At 35.7% G+C, this 16,531-nt stretch overlaps 2 protein-coding genes across 2 annotated transcripts; one reads left to right on the plus strand and one right to left on the minus strand.

The window, feature by feature from the left end:
• Nucleotides 1-370: 370 nt before the first annotated feature.
• On the minus strand, nt 371-7,331 carry etfa (electron transfer flavoprotein subunit alpha). Its single transcript, XM_054619563.1, has 12 exons — nt 7,211-7,331; nt 6,285-6,434; nt 6,041-6,122; nt 5,635-5,717; nt 4,835-4,934; nt 4,540-4,650; nt 4,226-4,327; nt 3,986-4,054; nt 3,821-3,903; nt 2,606-2,671; nt 2,105-2,185; nt 371-838 (listed from the first exon to the last, which is right to left on the minus strand). Exons 1-12 carry the CDS (start codon nt 7,247-7,249, stop codon nt 803-805), a joined length of 1,002 nt encoding a protein of 333 aa, XP_054475538.1. The 5' UTR covers nt 7,250-7,331; the 3' UTR covers nt 371-802.
• A 2,164-nt stretch (nt 7,332-9,495) lies between these two features.
• On the plus strand, nt 9,496-14,575 carry isl2a (ISL LIM homeobox 2a). Its single transcript, XM_054620740.1, has 6 exons — nt 9,496-9,553; nt 9,984-10,173; nt 10,585-10,853; nt 11,816-12,102; nt 13,775-13,942; nt 14,459-14,575. The coding sequence occupies exons 1-6, from the start codon at nt 9,496-9,498 to the stop codon at nt 14,573-14,575; spliced, it is 1,089 nt and encodes a 362-aa protein (XP_054476715.1).
• Nucleotides 14,576-16,531: the final 1,956 nt, after the last annotated feature.

The raw sequence follows: 16,531 nt of genomic DNA on the forward strand, positions 1-16,531 counted from the left end.
ACTAGAATCTGACCAAACCAAGTGTTTACTGAGATTTTGCAAACTATTACCCAAAAGTATTACCCAAACAAACCAAATTCATTGAAAGCTACCTGCACATGATATATCATTTGGGTCTAAAATATTACCTTTTTATGATTTTAATGTTTAGAAGCTGTGTAAATATTTCAAGATGGGTTTATCACAGCCAAACTATTGAGGGACTTGAAGATGAGTTACACTTAAACGTCAACAAGAAAAATATAGCATGAACCTTCAAGATTTGCCTCTTATAGAAACCAACTCTTTGTTGTACGGTTGACAGACATTTTCTATCTTGATCGTGGAAAGAGGGCATTGCAAAATGAATCCAATAAAGAGAAAACATGGCTAAATGAGAAGTTATTTGTCATTTTAATACATTATTTCCCAAGAGCATCTCAGTGAGTATACATCCTCTACGTAAGCATGAAGAGCTACATCTTACAGTCAACTAGGTCGAAGACAAGTCAGGCGTTCCCAGAGATGCCCTTTGCTAAACCAGAAAATTAAATACAAATTTCAACACCTGCACTACTACTAAAGGCATAAAACACTGTCCCCGGGTACGTACAAATGTACACTGATATTGAATTCATGTATTAATAAAAAACTGGCATTTATTTCTTTATTGAAAAGATCTTCTTTTTCCAGTCAGTATGATTTCTGCATGCAGACACATACAGATTGAGGAATTTGTTAAGGCAGTGGCTATGGGGCCGTGTGGTCGCTCTTTATATTCTTTTTACAGCAGGTTCCAATTGTGTGATGACTTTGTTTCTCCTCACTTGTCCAGAGCCTTAGTCATCTCAGGAACAGCCTGAAGAGAAAACAGTGCAGAGAATTAAAAATAAAATATTCAACAAACCTTTTACACTGACCTTATAGCAGGACCAAACTCAGAATATTTTCTCTTTAAATGTATTTACCACAGGAGTCAAACTACATGTTTGTAATTGATCCAGTGTACTTTGAAATGAATCACTTGTTAACAGTTGACATCTTTAAAGGCATTTAGACTTTCTGTTGAAGTCCACTTGAAATATGTCGAGGTTTTAAATGTGGGGACAAATGTTCTCCAGCGCCTGTTATTTTCATACTCAGCATATTTATTGGTTTATCAAACACACCATCATGCATGCTGTTGCTCAGCATATAAATAAGCACTTTCCTCTGAGATTTATCAAAACCACAGCAGACAGCATACACTTATCACAGTGTTTGCAAGGTTGACAAATGCAGAGCACGATTCTACAGGAGAGGCATCTGGCCCATAAATGAACACGCTGATGATGCCTGTCGTTTAGCTTTGAAGAAGACACATTCAAATACTTAAATGTAAGCACAAAATTATTCAAAGTTTCCTTGTGAGTTAAACAACTTCAGAACTGAATCATCATTCACTGTCCGAGTTTGTCCAAGGTATCAATTGTCCATTCTGGGGTAAAGTAGAAAGCCCATCCATTTTAATCAGCTATCTGAGGAGTGATCACGTGTAAGGTGATCTCACCCCGTAGGTCACAACTCTACTGCCACTAGCTATTATTACTAATCACTTCTACAGAGTTTGTCAGGACACCTGGGCTGCTCATGGGGGGCTAAATAAAACATGACCAACAGGACACACATGAAAGTATAACCTACTAGCCTTTCACAAGCAGCACTGGACTCCCGTGTTAGTTGTGCCAACACTCCTGGCTCACTCTCCCAAAGTACCAGCTAGATACAAGAACGCAACTAAGCGTGTAAAAAGCCTGGCAAATAGAATCTCAATTCAAAATTCAAGCCACCTTTCAAGTGACCATTAATCTCTTTTGACGTGCTTATGTGTTTCTCTCTTCACGGCAAGCGCAGCCACAACTCTCCTCTGATTAATTCAAGAACTTAATAATTGAACAGTTGCACATTTCCATTAGGTGGAATAAGGCATCGTGCAAAATTTATCAGTGAGAAAGCAAATGTCATACTCCAACTGTCACTCTGGACCCGGAAGTCCGGCAGAAGGTGATTGAGTGGTGTTTTTGACTCACTGCTTGGTTGTTTCCTAATGGAAGACCGTAGTGGAATAACATTCCAAAACACTTACCTTGAAAAGATCAGCGACCAAGCCGTAGTCAGCCACCTGGAAAATAGGAGCCTCTGGGTCCTTGTTGATGGCCACAATAGTCTGGATAAAAAAAACATGTTTTTCTCAGTACACAGAAGACAAATGAGCAAATTGCCTAAACTGTTAACTAAACTATGTTCATTCAATTAACAGAAAAATAATTAGGCTTAAATGCAAAATTATGACTTTTTTTATATAATAATTAGCCTTACATTTGGTTCTTAATTGCAAACAATACAGAAGCATCCACACATTATATTAAAGGGTATGACAACCAGAGTTATGTGGGGGCTTTACGCATTGTCTTGGAGCAAGTCGTTTTTACAAACTCTGCCAAATGTCTATGACCAAACTCTAGAGAGTTAAGGCCGACTTAAAATCCACATTAAAAGTGGAACATTTTATTCCATTATTAAAAATGCATAGGGGGAATAAAACGAAATGGTTGGCGGTCTATTCATGTGTCTGCAGTGACTTTACCTTGCTATCTTTCATTCCAGCCAGGTGTTGAATAGCTCCAGAGATACCAACAGCGATGTACAACTCCTGTGGACACGAACAGAAGACAACCAAAAGAGTGTTACTTGATTGTAGACATGTAGTGTAATCTCAGGCCTTTGGAAAAGTTATACCTCAGGACAACTAGCTGACTGATGGTATAATGACCACGGTTTGTAATCTATCAGAGGGTGCCAGGGCAAGTACGCAAAGGGGTCAGCCGCACCACACACCCGCTGGGAAAACTATGTCTGCCATATGAATATTTCAGTGCATATTTAATGTTGCAGCTGAAGTCTCAGGAGAGACAAAGAGGCAACATATTCCTACGAGATTATGAAAGCTCACGGGAATGGACACTTCGAGCAAGGTGCTTTTGGCCATTCAAACTGAATATATATATTTTTTAACAAAAATACCAGTCGAAAAAGATTTAATGTCTGTGGTCAATACTGTGTCTCAATGACATACATTTTATCACAATCCCTGGATCAATTACATTCAAATTACATCTCTGGATTAAATCATGTAAGAGGGGAAATAATGTTGATATGATGGTAGGTGTCCAGCATTTTAAAACTCAAACACTGCCAAACTGTTTCTAACACACTTTAAACAGAGACAAACTGCTGTTTAAATACACTTGATTCTGATGTTAACACTAAATGTTGTGATGATAAATTGAAAATGAATCAGCAGATAAGAGATTATTTTACATGTATACATATAAATCATTCATTTTACTGAATACACAACATTTTAAATAGGGGGGGGAGGAGAAAATAAACTAGATTAATATCATATTTAATAAATTCAGCCAAATTCAACAAGCTTGTCATAACATTTGGAAAATCCAATTTGGACAATCTGGCCCGGCCCGACGCTATGACCAGACATCCACTGCACTCTGCTGTAATGGATCAGCTAAATCATTTAGGGCCCTAAATGTGCCATCAAGTACATTTTGCAGGGCCTAATGTGTGGATAATTACAGCTGGGGTAACCCGGCCGGATCACATAATGGGAAGTTAACCTTTTTAAAAGGGCAGAGCAGATCATACTGGATTGCAACCATGCTGTGTATTGTTAAATAGGTATTTGTCAAAAGCAAGTGTTTCCTGCCTTTAAACATGATTTTGAATTTAACTGTTCATATTTTCATTGATTACTTCATTTCAGGAAAAACTAATAACTTACCGGTGCTACAATCTTGCCTGTCTGTCCAACCTGCATGTCATTGGGGACATACCCAGCATCCACTGCTGCTCTGGATGCACCAACTGGAAAAAGAATATTTTGAAATTTAAACTATTGATAAGTAAAAAGTAAGATTATAAATAACAAAATAAAATTCAATGTTACCTGCAGCATTCATCTTGTCAGCAAGGTCATAAAGCAGCTTGAAGTTATCACCACTCTTCAAGCCTCTTCCTAGGAAACAAAAACAGCATTAGTCTACTTTGTGAAAGAAAAACAGAACAAGCACACAAGTCAATGAATTCACAACAAACCCCAACGTCTACTGAAAACACAAAAAATGGCTCTGAAAAATAACATTTTTTGGCCCCAATTTGTGTTAGAGAACACAGAAAGATGTCCCACCTCCTGACACCACAACTTTAGCGCTGGTCAGATCCGGGCGATCGCTCTTTGTCAGATTCTGTTCCAGCCACTCGGAAACTCCAGTGGGAGAAGAAGCAGCAACTGCAGTCAATAAATGAGAGGATCACAAATGACAAGGATAATCATTGTATTAAAATGAAGAACAAAAATCATTTTTAATTATTTCTTTGTGGTATATTTTATCTTTTTTGTCATATTAAAAACAACATCAACAATTCTTTCACATAATATGAAGTGATATCTTTGCATGCACTGTCTCGGAGCTCTCTGGATGAATATGAGAGCTACTGTACCGTCTTCTGATGTAGCACTTCCTCCCTCTGTTGGAGCCGCCTCAAAGGATGTCCCTCTGACCGTGAAGATCTTGACCGACTCATTGCATTTCACAGTGCTGAGAGCATTTCCTATATAATGAAAATATTATCAACAAAAGCATAAAGAAATCATTAATACAAACTTGCCGGACAAAAATTATGAGCAGTGTTCATCTGCATCATATCAAAGCTGTACCTAATCCATGCAACATGATTTAAAACTTCTGAAGTAAAACATTTATTGCTTCTTTACCGTGATAGAAATAGGGCTTACCAGCATAAATTGTTCTCACAAAAGTGTCTGGAGACTTGATCTCAATAATATCTGAAATTGGAGCAACATCCAACTTGGCAGCAACTCTGGGAAGCAGGTTCTGGTGAAAAAAAAATGGTGTTTAAGCAGCGAAATATGCAATGATCAACCTTGATGAAGAATCAACAGGAAGAAAGGGGGACTGCAGTTCATAGGCTGATAGACAATAGATAGATAACAATTTGTGGATAATATAATATTTTGAAAAATTAATAGATGTGAAGCAGGAGCTTAAAACCTTTTCCATTCATTACCTTGTCTGTGGCAGCCCGTTAAAGTCTATTTTGTCCAGAAAGTGTTTATGACGTATTATAGTATGAGTTTTTATGACACACATATACTATGCTGTGCCTTTTAAGTCAAACTATACAATACTTTTATGACTTTACTATAATCTTTTATGACATACGATTCTTTGACTTGACATACTACACTATTAATTCATGACTTACTATATACTATGACTCTTTATGGCATATTATACTTCTACTGGGGGAGTTGCTATATACAAGGTACTGAAAATAGCTGTGATATTCAGAAATGTCATAATGGTATCATGTTAATAATACACATATGATAATATCAGGTTAATAATCCAGCCCCTCCTAGATATTTACAAATTAAAAATTAAATATGAATTTGACTGATAACATATTTTCTATATATATCCATGAATTATTTTGGCAAGGATAATTGTGTAGTGAAAATATAATATGATTTATTATTTACAAATTGTACAGGAATCACTCTCCATTACTTACCTTTCCGAAGGCAGATGCACCAGCACAGATGTGGGTGAAATTGAATTGCTTTTGAGTTTCCAGGATAAGCGGAGTCAACTCCTCTGAGGTAAAAAAATAAATAAATAAAAGGTTTCAGAAAGCCCCCCCCAAAAAATCAGCTATTAATAGAAATGATTGCTGCTGAGCCAGTTCTAGACATCTTGAACATATGAGCATGGATCAATGATAAAAAAAACTCCCCTCCCTCAGTTACTACTGCCGAGATGCCTTTGAGCACTACATATACTAGCTGTGAATATGTGGGACTGTGCAAATTTGATGCTGTTTGTTGCTGAAAACAACAACAGACATGTTCAGTATACATTTGTTCTGTGAGTGGAAATGAACTAACAATAGGCGTCATGTTTTCCTTTGCTTTACATACCTGGCAGGGCACCTTTGTAAGAATCATGTTGAGCAATCAGAACCTTTTTCACACCTTGAACTTTGCTGATTTGCTCTGCAACCTGAGAAGACAGAATCAATTTATTTAGACTTCTTTTCTCCATGTACGTTCAAAATGTAGACATCCTCAACTATACTGTGATTGTATTTATTAATACGCAACGCGGTATGGTGACGCCAAAATAACAGCCCTTGAGCAGGTCAATTCAAAAAGCTTTGCCTACCTGTGCACAGTTTGTTCCAGCAACCAGACATGACACGTCGGCACCCAGCTGACTGGCAGCAGTGATGGCATTGAGTGTGATAGGGGTCAGATTTTCATTGTTGTGCTCTACAACCACCAAGGTGCTTTGAAACCTTCGTAGGACCCCAGTCTGTTGGAAACAATGTCGACATCTCATTAATACAGTAGTTTACAGACACTGCTTTCAACATACAAAGTTGTGCGTATATACATTAAAATGGAGAAGACTAAAGCTGGGCAAGGTTTCACTCAGGTATTCTTAATCTTAAATGAAACACAAAATAGAGATCAATAGTACATCTTAATAACTAAGAAAAAATGGTCCATATCTGAGTTATTTCTGCTGCCCTTTTTTCTCATGTAATCAAATATGTGTGTCTTGTTTTTATTTGTTTGTATTGCAATATCACCCAGCTTTAGCTAGAAAACATTGTGTATTTGATTCAACCGTGTTTGTCTAGGATCTAGTGGAAATGTACAGCTTTGGTTCAGCACAAACTTTGGTCCTGTGTTAGTAAAACAGGATAATACCAGACTCATCTGGATATGACTGAACACCTGCAGTGCATGAAGGTCATTCTAGTTAATCAAGTCAAACAAAAACATGTAATCCCACATGCTAAATTACTAAATTAGATATTATAGCCTTTACTGCTGAACCTGTCACTGGAGATTCAATGCTTTAGGTAATTAATAACACGTCAGTATCACCTGCTGCGTCAATGTCTCACAGTTTCGTAACTGCTGTGTATTGGTTGCATAAATGCTAGGCTAGCTAGTATGCTAGCTACAACTTGCACAGCGTCTAAGGGAGCTAGCAAGCTAGCAAGCTAGCAGCTGCTAATACGAGAACATATCAATGCCATGTCTATATATGTTATTAAGTTATAACTGTCATGCTCTTACCAGCTGTTTCAGGCTTGTTTTGTTGAAAGCTCTGTTCATCTTGGACCCTCTGGCTGCTTCTTCTACTCAGTGGCGAGATCCAATCTGTGTCAAAGGTAGTGTGACGTCAACGACGAGTTCTCGCGAGATCTTGAGCGTTACTTCCGGTCACTGTCCGATATCTTGGGAAAAAAAGTGAAGAATTGTATCAAAATAAAGAATAGTTTGATGTTTTATTACAACAAGTTAGTCATATGGAAACAATCACGATTAATTGATTCGAAAGAGTCATTACAAGGTTTTATATGTGGATGTACTGTACATTTTTATTCCTGTTCTATCTTTATTTTGTTGTATAGTATGTGTATTTATTGTCTGTGTAGTTGTATAGTATGTGTATTTATTGTCTGTGTAGTTGTATAGTATGTGTATTTATTGTCTGTGTAGTTGTATAGTATGTGTATTTATTGTCTGTGTAGTTGTATAGTATGTGTATTTATTGTCTGTGTAGTTGTATAGTATGTGTATTTATTGTCTGTGTAGTTGTATAGTATGTGTATTTATTGTCTGTGTAGTTGTATATTTATGTCTGTGTAGTTGTATTTATTGTCTGTGTAGTTGTATAGTATGTGTATTTATTGTCTGTGTAGTTGTATAGTATGTGTATTTATTGTCTGTGTAGTTGTATAGTATGTGTATTTATTGTCTGTGTCTGTGTAGTTGAGCTGCTGCAACACTTGAATTTCCCCCATGGGGATCAATAAAGGAATATAATAATAATATGGATAATATTTTTGTTTAATTTCTCCCTAAGAGACAAAATAAAATCGACAGCTTATTTCACCATTCCTATTTTAATCATCATAGTGTGACTGTTAGTGTAACTAACTGTATAAGTACAATTCATCCGGTAACAAGTAGAGACCACAATAAATAATTAAAACTCATAAATAATGTTAAATATTAGAACAGTACATCTAGTTGCAAATACATGAAAACAAATATGAGACAATCTTCTTTTTTTTTTCTGTGTAGAAATACACTATTATGTAGAATTTACAATCATTATCTCAATGGAAATTATATATTTTTTCAATTGCTTTAATTGCAGGCATAAACTGTGCTTTCAGGGGCTGTGTGACTCTCACTCCTTCCCTCTCTCTCTTTTATTCTATTGAATAGTTGAGTCTTGTGTATGTGATGCTCCTTTATATTTACAGTCTTTATTTATTTACAGAGGCTTTCAATCAACTATCAATAACAAATATACGAAGCACTGGTGTACGAATTTCTGGATAATTCATACGAAAAAGAAAAATATATATTTCTAAATCTTAAATTGTGCAGATTATTGAGCTCTCTGTGGATCCAAGATCTCTGTGTGATAGTTTAGCCAGTAGAGGGCTCTCTACAGTAGACTATGGGTTCATTATCAAACTTAAACAGAATGAAACAAATATATTAAAAAAGTTAGAATAAAAATAAATAATTAATTTAAGAGTTTTAGAATAAACAATCAGGCAGTAAAAATATTAAAACAATAAAATAATAATAATAATAATTATAGGATCATTTTCATAATTTATAGCAGTAGTAAATCATGAACAGTAATATTAAACATTTTACAAGTTCAACTCTGTAATTTGGTGGGAATCCAAATATAAAAAAGAAGGAAAAAAAGATATATAACAGTAACAAGAATATTGACAAAGATAAGCTTACAATAATAATAATAATAATAATAATAATAATAATAAGGGAAGGACAGAGGATGTCGCATGTGCACAGATTGTAAAGCCCTCTGAGGCAAATTTGTAATTTGTGATTCTGGGCTATACAAAATAAACTGAATTGAATTGAATTAATGGATTTTATTTATATAGCACACTTTAAAATACAAAGAAATCTCAAGGTGCTGCAAATAAACAATAAGTTAGCCCTGGGTAAATATTAAGGGTATGGGATACCAACAACAGCATATGTCACACTCACACAGTCAGAACAATAGCACTCTTAATGCTTTCACTTGAGGAAATAGAGAGGGCAGTGCTGTGGGACAAAAGATGAAGAGCAAAACAATCTCACAGCCAGTCGAAAGAGTCAAAAGAAGAAAAAAGAGCAGGAGTCCAGGAGCAGATTTGCATGGCAGCCTCTCCTCGGACCGACAGAGGTCCAGGTTTGCAGACGTCACTGGTCGAGGATCTTTGTTTTCTCTCCACCTCTGGGTGGAGGAACAAGTTTATCATCCAGTCAGGGACGTCTCCTCTACCTCGCCTCTCCTCCATCTGTCGGGCTGTTTCTCCTGCATGGTGGATATCCTGCTCAATACTTCTTTCTTGGATGATATGGGGGATCATTCAAAAAGTAAGTTATCCCTCTCTCTCTCTTCTCCTTTTACTCATTTCGGGGTTTTGCTGTGAGTTTTTTTCCTTTAAAGACATACTCTCTTAAATATGCTGATTTATTACTCGATTAATTTGCAGAATAATATCGAAAACTGCAACTAAGGCATGATGAATGGACCTGTCCTAACGAAAAACAAACTTATATTGATATAGGCTAATATACTTATAAACTTATAGCTGTGCTCCTGCGTTTTGAAGTGACCCATGTCTTAGGTTGCTTGGTAATATTTTTAGCTCCTGTGGCCTACTTATAATAAATCTGCAATATTCTTGGAAGAACTCTGATGTTTGATGTTCTCTCCTTAAGGTGAAGTTGGTTTAACAGGGATGTCATGGGGATTAAAACAGCACACACAGTGTTGCATTAATGCATTCCCCTCCTCACACAGAGAAGTCGGGAATCGCAATGTGTGTGGGCTGTGGAAGTCAGATACACGACCAGTACATCTTGAGAGTCTCCCCGGACCTGGAGTGGCATGCAGCCTGCCTGAAGTGTGCAGAATGCAGCCAGTACCTGGACGAGACCTGCACTTGCTTTGTCAGAGAAGGAAAAACTTACTGTAAAAGAGATTATGCAAGGTAGAGTGCAACAGGATTTTTATTTTTTTATTTGTTTTTACTCTCCTAAATTGTTTTACTCTCCTAAAAAGACCTTGTTTGGTTGTTGAAAAGAAAGTATTGGGGCATTAAATAATAGTCTCATAATGATAATGTCCATTTCAATGCAAAAGCTCAGGGTGTGTAAATGAAAGTGCACCATGAAATAAAAACCTGATTCAGATTGTATGTTGCCAGCATTATATCAACTCTCTGTTGATCATTATTATTATTATTATATTCCTTTATTGATCCCCATGGGCAGCAGCTCAACTGACAATAAATACACATATTATACTATACTATAACTGAGATAAACGTCAGATTCGTTTAGTCTGCAACGTTTTTAGGGCCACTGCATGAGACCAATGTAGTCTCCATGCTCCTTTTCAGGTTATTTGGCATCAAATGTGCAAAGTGTAACATGGGCTTCTGCAGCAGCGACCTGGTGATGAGAGCTCGGGATAATGTGTATCACATGGAGTGTTTTCGGTGCTCGGTGTGCAGCCGACACCTGCTGCCCGGGGACGAGTTCTCTCTGCGGGACGACGAGCTGCTGTGTCGGGCCGATCATGGCCTGCTGGCGGATCGGACCTCTGCAGGGAGCCCGATGAGCCCGGGGAACATCCACAACATCCACAGCAGACAGCTGCACAGCTCAGGTATAGAGGATGTGTTATAATATAATACATATAATAATTATATGAAGCTATACAACCAACAGTGCGCAGAAATGATCTGCATATGCATAACATCTTGCATGCTATAACCTATTATTATTATTATTATTATTATTATTATTATTATTATTATTATTATTATTATTATTTGATTATTATTATTTATTATTATCATTATTATTACATTATTATTATTATTACATTCATTATTAGTCATTTGCAGACGCTTTTATCCAAAGTATTCCAAATCCAAATATTATTATTATTATTATTATTATTATTATGATTATGATTATTATTATTATTATTATTTATTATTCTTATTATTATTATTATGATTGTGATTATTATGATTATGATTATTATTATTATTATTATTATTATTATTATTATGATTATGATTATTATTGTTATTCTTATTCTTATTATTATGATTGTGATTATTATTGTTATTCTTATTCTTATTCTTATTCTTATTCTTATTCTTATTATTATGATTGTGATTATTATTCTTATTATTATTATTATTGATTGTGATTATTATTATTATTATTATTTATTTATTATTATCATTATTATTATTATTATTATGCTTATGGCTATTTTCAAGGCAAAATCCAAACAGTCGACTGAAGAATAATTATATTTTCTGTGCATATAGGCCTACAAAAAAAAAAAAAAGATTTAATATAATTCACAATTTTATTGGCCTACAATAAAAATGAATCGCATAATTCATCATTTAATTGTTTAAAATGCCTACATACAGTTTGTCTGGAGTTGTATATGAGGACCTTATAATACTTGGTGCATTATTTAATATTTTTTTATTTGATTACTTGCTATTTGTTGCTCTAATTTCTTCATTTAAATTTACTTTTCTCAGACCTAAAACATGTTTCTATTCATTTTAAGTTTCTAATTACATTTTCGTTTTTTCCCAGAACCTGTTTCTGTCCGACATCCTCCCCATCACCGGAACCACGTCCACAAGCAGTCCGAGAAGACCACTCGGATCCGGACGGTGCTGAACGAGAAGCAGCTCCACACCCTGAGGACCTGCTACAATGCCAACCCTCGACCGGACGCCCTGATGAAGGAGCAGCTGGTGGAGATGACCGGCCTGAGCCCCAGGGTGATCCGGGTCTGGTTCCAGAACAAGAGGTGCAAAGACAAGAAGAGGTCCATCCTGATGAAGCAGCTCCAGTCACAGGCCCACAGCGAGAAAACTGTGAGTTATGTTATGTTATATGTCTATATGTGCATGGTATAGCTGTACAAATAATGCATTATGTTATGTTATATGTCTATATGTCTATATGTGCATGGTATAGCTGCTATACAAATAATGCATTATGTTATGTTATATTCTATATGTGCATGGTATAGCTATACAAATAATGCATTATGTTATGTTATATTTCTATATGTGCATGGTATAGCTATACAAATAATGCATTATGTTATGTTATATTTCTATATGTGCATGGTATAGCTATACAAATAATGCATTATGTTATGTTATATTTCTATATGTGCATGGTATAGCTATACAAATAATGCATTATGTTATGTTATATGTCTATATGTGCATGGTATAGCTGTACAAATAATGCATTATGTTATGTTATATTTCTATATGTGCATGGTATAGCTATACAAATAATGCATTATGTTATGTTATATTTCTATATGTGCATGGTATATGTGCATGTTATGTATATTTCTGCATGGTATAGCTATACAAATAATGCATTATGTTATGTTATATTTCTATATGTGCATGGTATAGCTATACAAATAATGCATTATGTTATGTTATATTTCTATATGTGCATGGTATAGCTATACAAATAATGCATTATCTCATCTTGATTATTAACCCTGATTATTATGACTGTGCAGCTTACTGTCACTCACTTTTGAGTAATTTCTCCTCTGGTTTAAAATAAAATAAAACATCAACATCTGTGTAAATGATTAGGCAGCCAGATAATGTCCATGTGCAATCGTGTTACCACACATTAGATAAGATAGAGAAATAGATAATTAAATATCAATACTGCTGGAGAGGAACCATAACAGATAAGTAAACACCTTTTAGACTGATTATTGTAAATGAAGAATTTAGAAAATAAAACTGTGTGTCACACAACATTTAAGAATTTTTTTTTTCCAATATTTGTATATTCAATATTGTTTTAAATATACAGGTGGTATATTTTAAAAAAAAATCAGAAAATGATTTTTCCAATTAAGTTAGCCTACTCAACTGAAATTATTTTTAATTGAGAAAATAATTTATTTAATTCTGCATTTGTTTGGCAGAGCATACCACATTAAACCAAATGTATCCTTTGACTATTGCACAATTAGATTGAGACCATTTTACAGGCTCATATAAACTTAATATGTTGTTGGGCTAGTTAATGATTAACATTAAATCTCTTTCAGCAAGTTTTATGTTTGTTGTTGCTCACAATTGGCTGTTGGTTCCCTCATAATGACAAAAATGAAAAAATAAAAAATTATGATTTGGCTGAATGGCAGTATATATATAATCCATATATAAAATCTTAAAACTCACCTGTTCCTCTTCTGGTCTTGATAATTTAGATTGCTTGTGTTTGGGTGGTTGTTCAGTTTTAATAGATATTCTTAGATTTCATTATGATTAAATTAATGAATTAATTAAAATTTTATTTTATTTTTTTGTTTGTTTGTTTTTAGTGTTTTATTATTATATTTGATTATTGTGATTGTTCTACCCTGTGCAGCACCTTGAGATTTCTTTGTATTTTAAAGTGTGCTATATAAATAAAATCCATTATTATTATTATTATTATTATTATTACTGCATGGCCAGTCTTTGGATCAGACTGAGTGTTTCGTTGCTCCTGTAGAACCTGCAGGGCATGACAGGCACACCTCTGGTGGCAGGTAGTCCCATCCGGCACGACAACACGGTGCAGGGGAATCCTGTGGAGGTGCAAACCTACCAGCCTCCCTGGAAAACCCTCAGCGACTTCGCCCTGCAGAGCGACCTGGACCAGCCTGCTTTCCAACAGCTGGTAGGATGACTTTCTGTGCATTATATTCAAAATTAACAATAGGCCATTAAAAATAACACAAAGGGAGTTTGAGAGAGAGAGAAAGGAAAGGGGAGGATGTGTTAATCAATCATATCAAAGATTAATTCAGATGATGATGATGATGGTGGCCTTCATTTTAGTTTAAAATCAACACTTAGAATTAGAAACAATTCTTTAATCTAGTCATGTTGGCGAGTTGATTTTCGAAATATTCAAGTGCAAAGTGTTTATCAACCTGGTGTAGTCATGTCTGAAGTGGTCTGGTGAGATTTACAGCAGTGATAAGGTGATATGTATCGGTATGTTTTAATAGACATATATATATATATATATCCAAGGCCCTGTCATGAGCACATCCTTATGTTGACATCTTTAACTGAGATGTTCTGCTCCAGCACAGAGGGAAAATCTGTTAAAAATAAATAAATACATAAGCAATCACTCTTAAAAACATTGTTTTTGGGGGTTGATCTGGTCTCCTTCTGTTCCCTTCAGGTGTCTTTCTCTGAGTCGGGCTCTCTGGGCAACTCCTCGGGCAGTGATGTGACCTCACTCTCGTCTCAGTTACCGGACACACCGAACAGCATGGTGCCGAGTCCAGTCGACACGTGAAGAGGCCTCGAGGTCAGCTGGACCTGGACCTGGACCTGGACCTGGACCTGGACCTGGACCTGGATCCCCCCACCCCCCTCCCCAAGAGACCTCAGAGACATCCAATTAAAGAAAAACCAATTAAAGGACCAGGATGGATTATGCTGCATTTAGGTGCCGACTGGAGGAATGGAGGTCTGACTCTTCCCTTTACATTTAAGCATTTTAGCTCACTGTCTTGCTCAAGGACACTTCGGCAGGACTCACAGCTGCTGATGGACATTATGGGCTCATCGGACCTGATGCCAAGGCCTGAACTGGGCCATAACGTGGTGAATATGTTACGGGATTCAAACCAATGTCCTGCATTGGACTTCTGAAGGTTACAATATGATTATCAGGAACCAAACTGTGTAGATGTGCATGATTTGTTTCAATATCGACTCTTGTAAATGAACGAAACAGATGAGAGGCGCATTGTTCGCGTTTTCTCCAGAAAATAAGTTATTACTATTTATTATGACAGACATAGCCGATCTTATAAATAAAACCATACTTTAAACTGATTATTGCATGCAAAATTCCATTTGTTCTGTAAACCATAAGACCTTTTTTTTTTTTAGAATTACAGTCGGCAAAAATAAATCAGTTAAAAAGGTGAATTGAAAAGCTGCTTAAGATGCTTGATACGTGGAGCTCCCTGTTTAGAATACAAGTCAACCTTTTAAGCTATGACACGGCCTAAAGCTCATACAAATAAATGGTTAAATATACACGTTTGGGCAATCAGAAATGAAATATTGAGGTCATTTAAATGTTCAGTTTCCAACATTTGTGGGTTCCGTTCTCTGTGTGAAAGCTGCAGTTCACCGAGGCCCTGCTTACATACATATATACATATATATGTATATATATATATATATATATATATATATATATATATATATATATATAGGCCTGCTCCATTTCTGAGCCAAGTGGATCAGTGCCTGACAAGATATTAAGCATTTGGCCCATGTGTCATAGGTCACCTCATTTTCTTTCTTTTTATTATTATTATTTTTTTTTAAATCAAAGCCTCTTTATGGCCAGATCTTATATTTATATTGCACATTTTACATAATATCTGGTTCCCATCATAGTGTTAAAACGATCAATTTTTTTTTTAAACTAATGTCACATTTCCACACCAACCTGAGGCCCGTGGATACAAGTCTAGACAGAGGACAGGCAGCCGCTTATCTGCATCTGGCATCACCTGCAAAGGATACACTGAATGGACCCAAAACAAGGAGCTCGTCCTGAGTTTATTTTCATTCCTGTAGGAATCCTGGACGACAAATAGCCTCTGGACAAGAGAGCATGCAGGTCAAGCCGGGCTGACACACTACACCTCAACAATTTGTTGGGGAGGATCGACTTTTATCAGAGAAGGAGACTCATTGGAATTCAAAATCCTGTTAAGTCTGTTAAGACATGCTGATACAGCCTAGTGCTAACTTTAAGATGAGAGAGAAACTGCTGCAACAATACACTCAAGAAGAAAATATTAATAAGAAAAAGACAAGGCTATTAATCACAAATCATTAAAAAAAATAAGTACACAAGTTATCTGAATTTGAATATTTTCTTGTTTATTCTTACCACATTAAATAGCTCCGAAATGTTCATCATCACATCTGCCTTCAAACTAAAACTGGGCAAACCGGATTAATGTTCCAGTATTTTCACACTGTGGAAAATTCAAAAGTCAGTTTTGTGAATGTGACTTTTATTTTAATTCCCTTTGGCCCGTTATATATAATCTAAATTCTGCCTGACCACAGCAGTTGATTCGTATCTTTGCAGAACTAGAGGACTGCATTGATGCTGTAGTGTTGAGCCATTTGCATAACAAAGACTATTCACTATTTGAATATAGATATGCAAATCAATAAACTTCCAATAAATAAGTGCAGGGCAGGTACGGAATAAGAG

Source organism: Anoplopoma fimbria, chromosome 19 (genome assembly GCF_027596085.1).
Source record: "Anoplopoma fimbria isolate UVic2021 breed Golden Eagle Sablefish chromosome 19, Afim_UVic_2022, whole genome shotgun sequence".
Taxonomy (NCBI): domain Eukaryota; kingdom Metazoa; phylum Chordata; class Actinopteri; order Perciformes; family Anoplopomatidae; genus Anoplopoma; species Anoplopoma fimbria.

Bases quoted from the DNA above. Each gene is read 5' to 3' on its own strand.
- etfa (XM_054619563.1), bottom strand. From the start codon at position 7,249: ATGAACAGAGCTTTCAACAAAACAAGCCTGAAACAGCTG. The intron at 4,935-5,634 runs GTAAGTAATGGA...TTTTTTCACCAG, and splicing joins GTGCATCTGCCTTCGGAAAG to AACCTGCTTCCCAGAGTTGC. The intron at 839-2,104 runs GTAAGTGTTTTG...TTTTCTCTTCAG, and splicing joins TGGTCGCTGATCTTTTCAAG to GCTGTTCCTGAGATGACTAA.
- isl2a (XM_054620740.1), top strand. From the start codon at position 9,496: ATGGTGGATATCCTGCTCAATACTTCTTTCTTGGATGATATGGGGGAT. The intron at 10,174-10,584 runs GTAGAGTGCAAC...GCTCCTTTTCAG, and splicing joins TGTAAAAGAGATTATGCAAG to GTTATTTGGCATCAAATGTG. The intron at 10,854-11,815 runs GTATAGAGGATG...GTTTTTTCCCAG, and splicing joins CAGACAGCTGCACAGCTCAG to AACCTGTTTCTGTCCGACAT.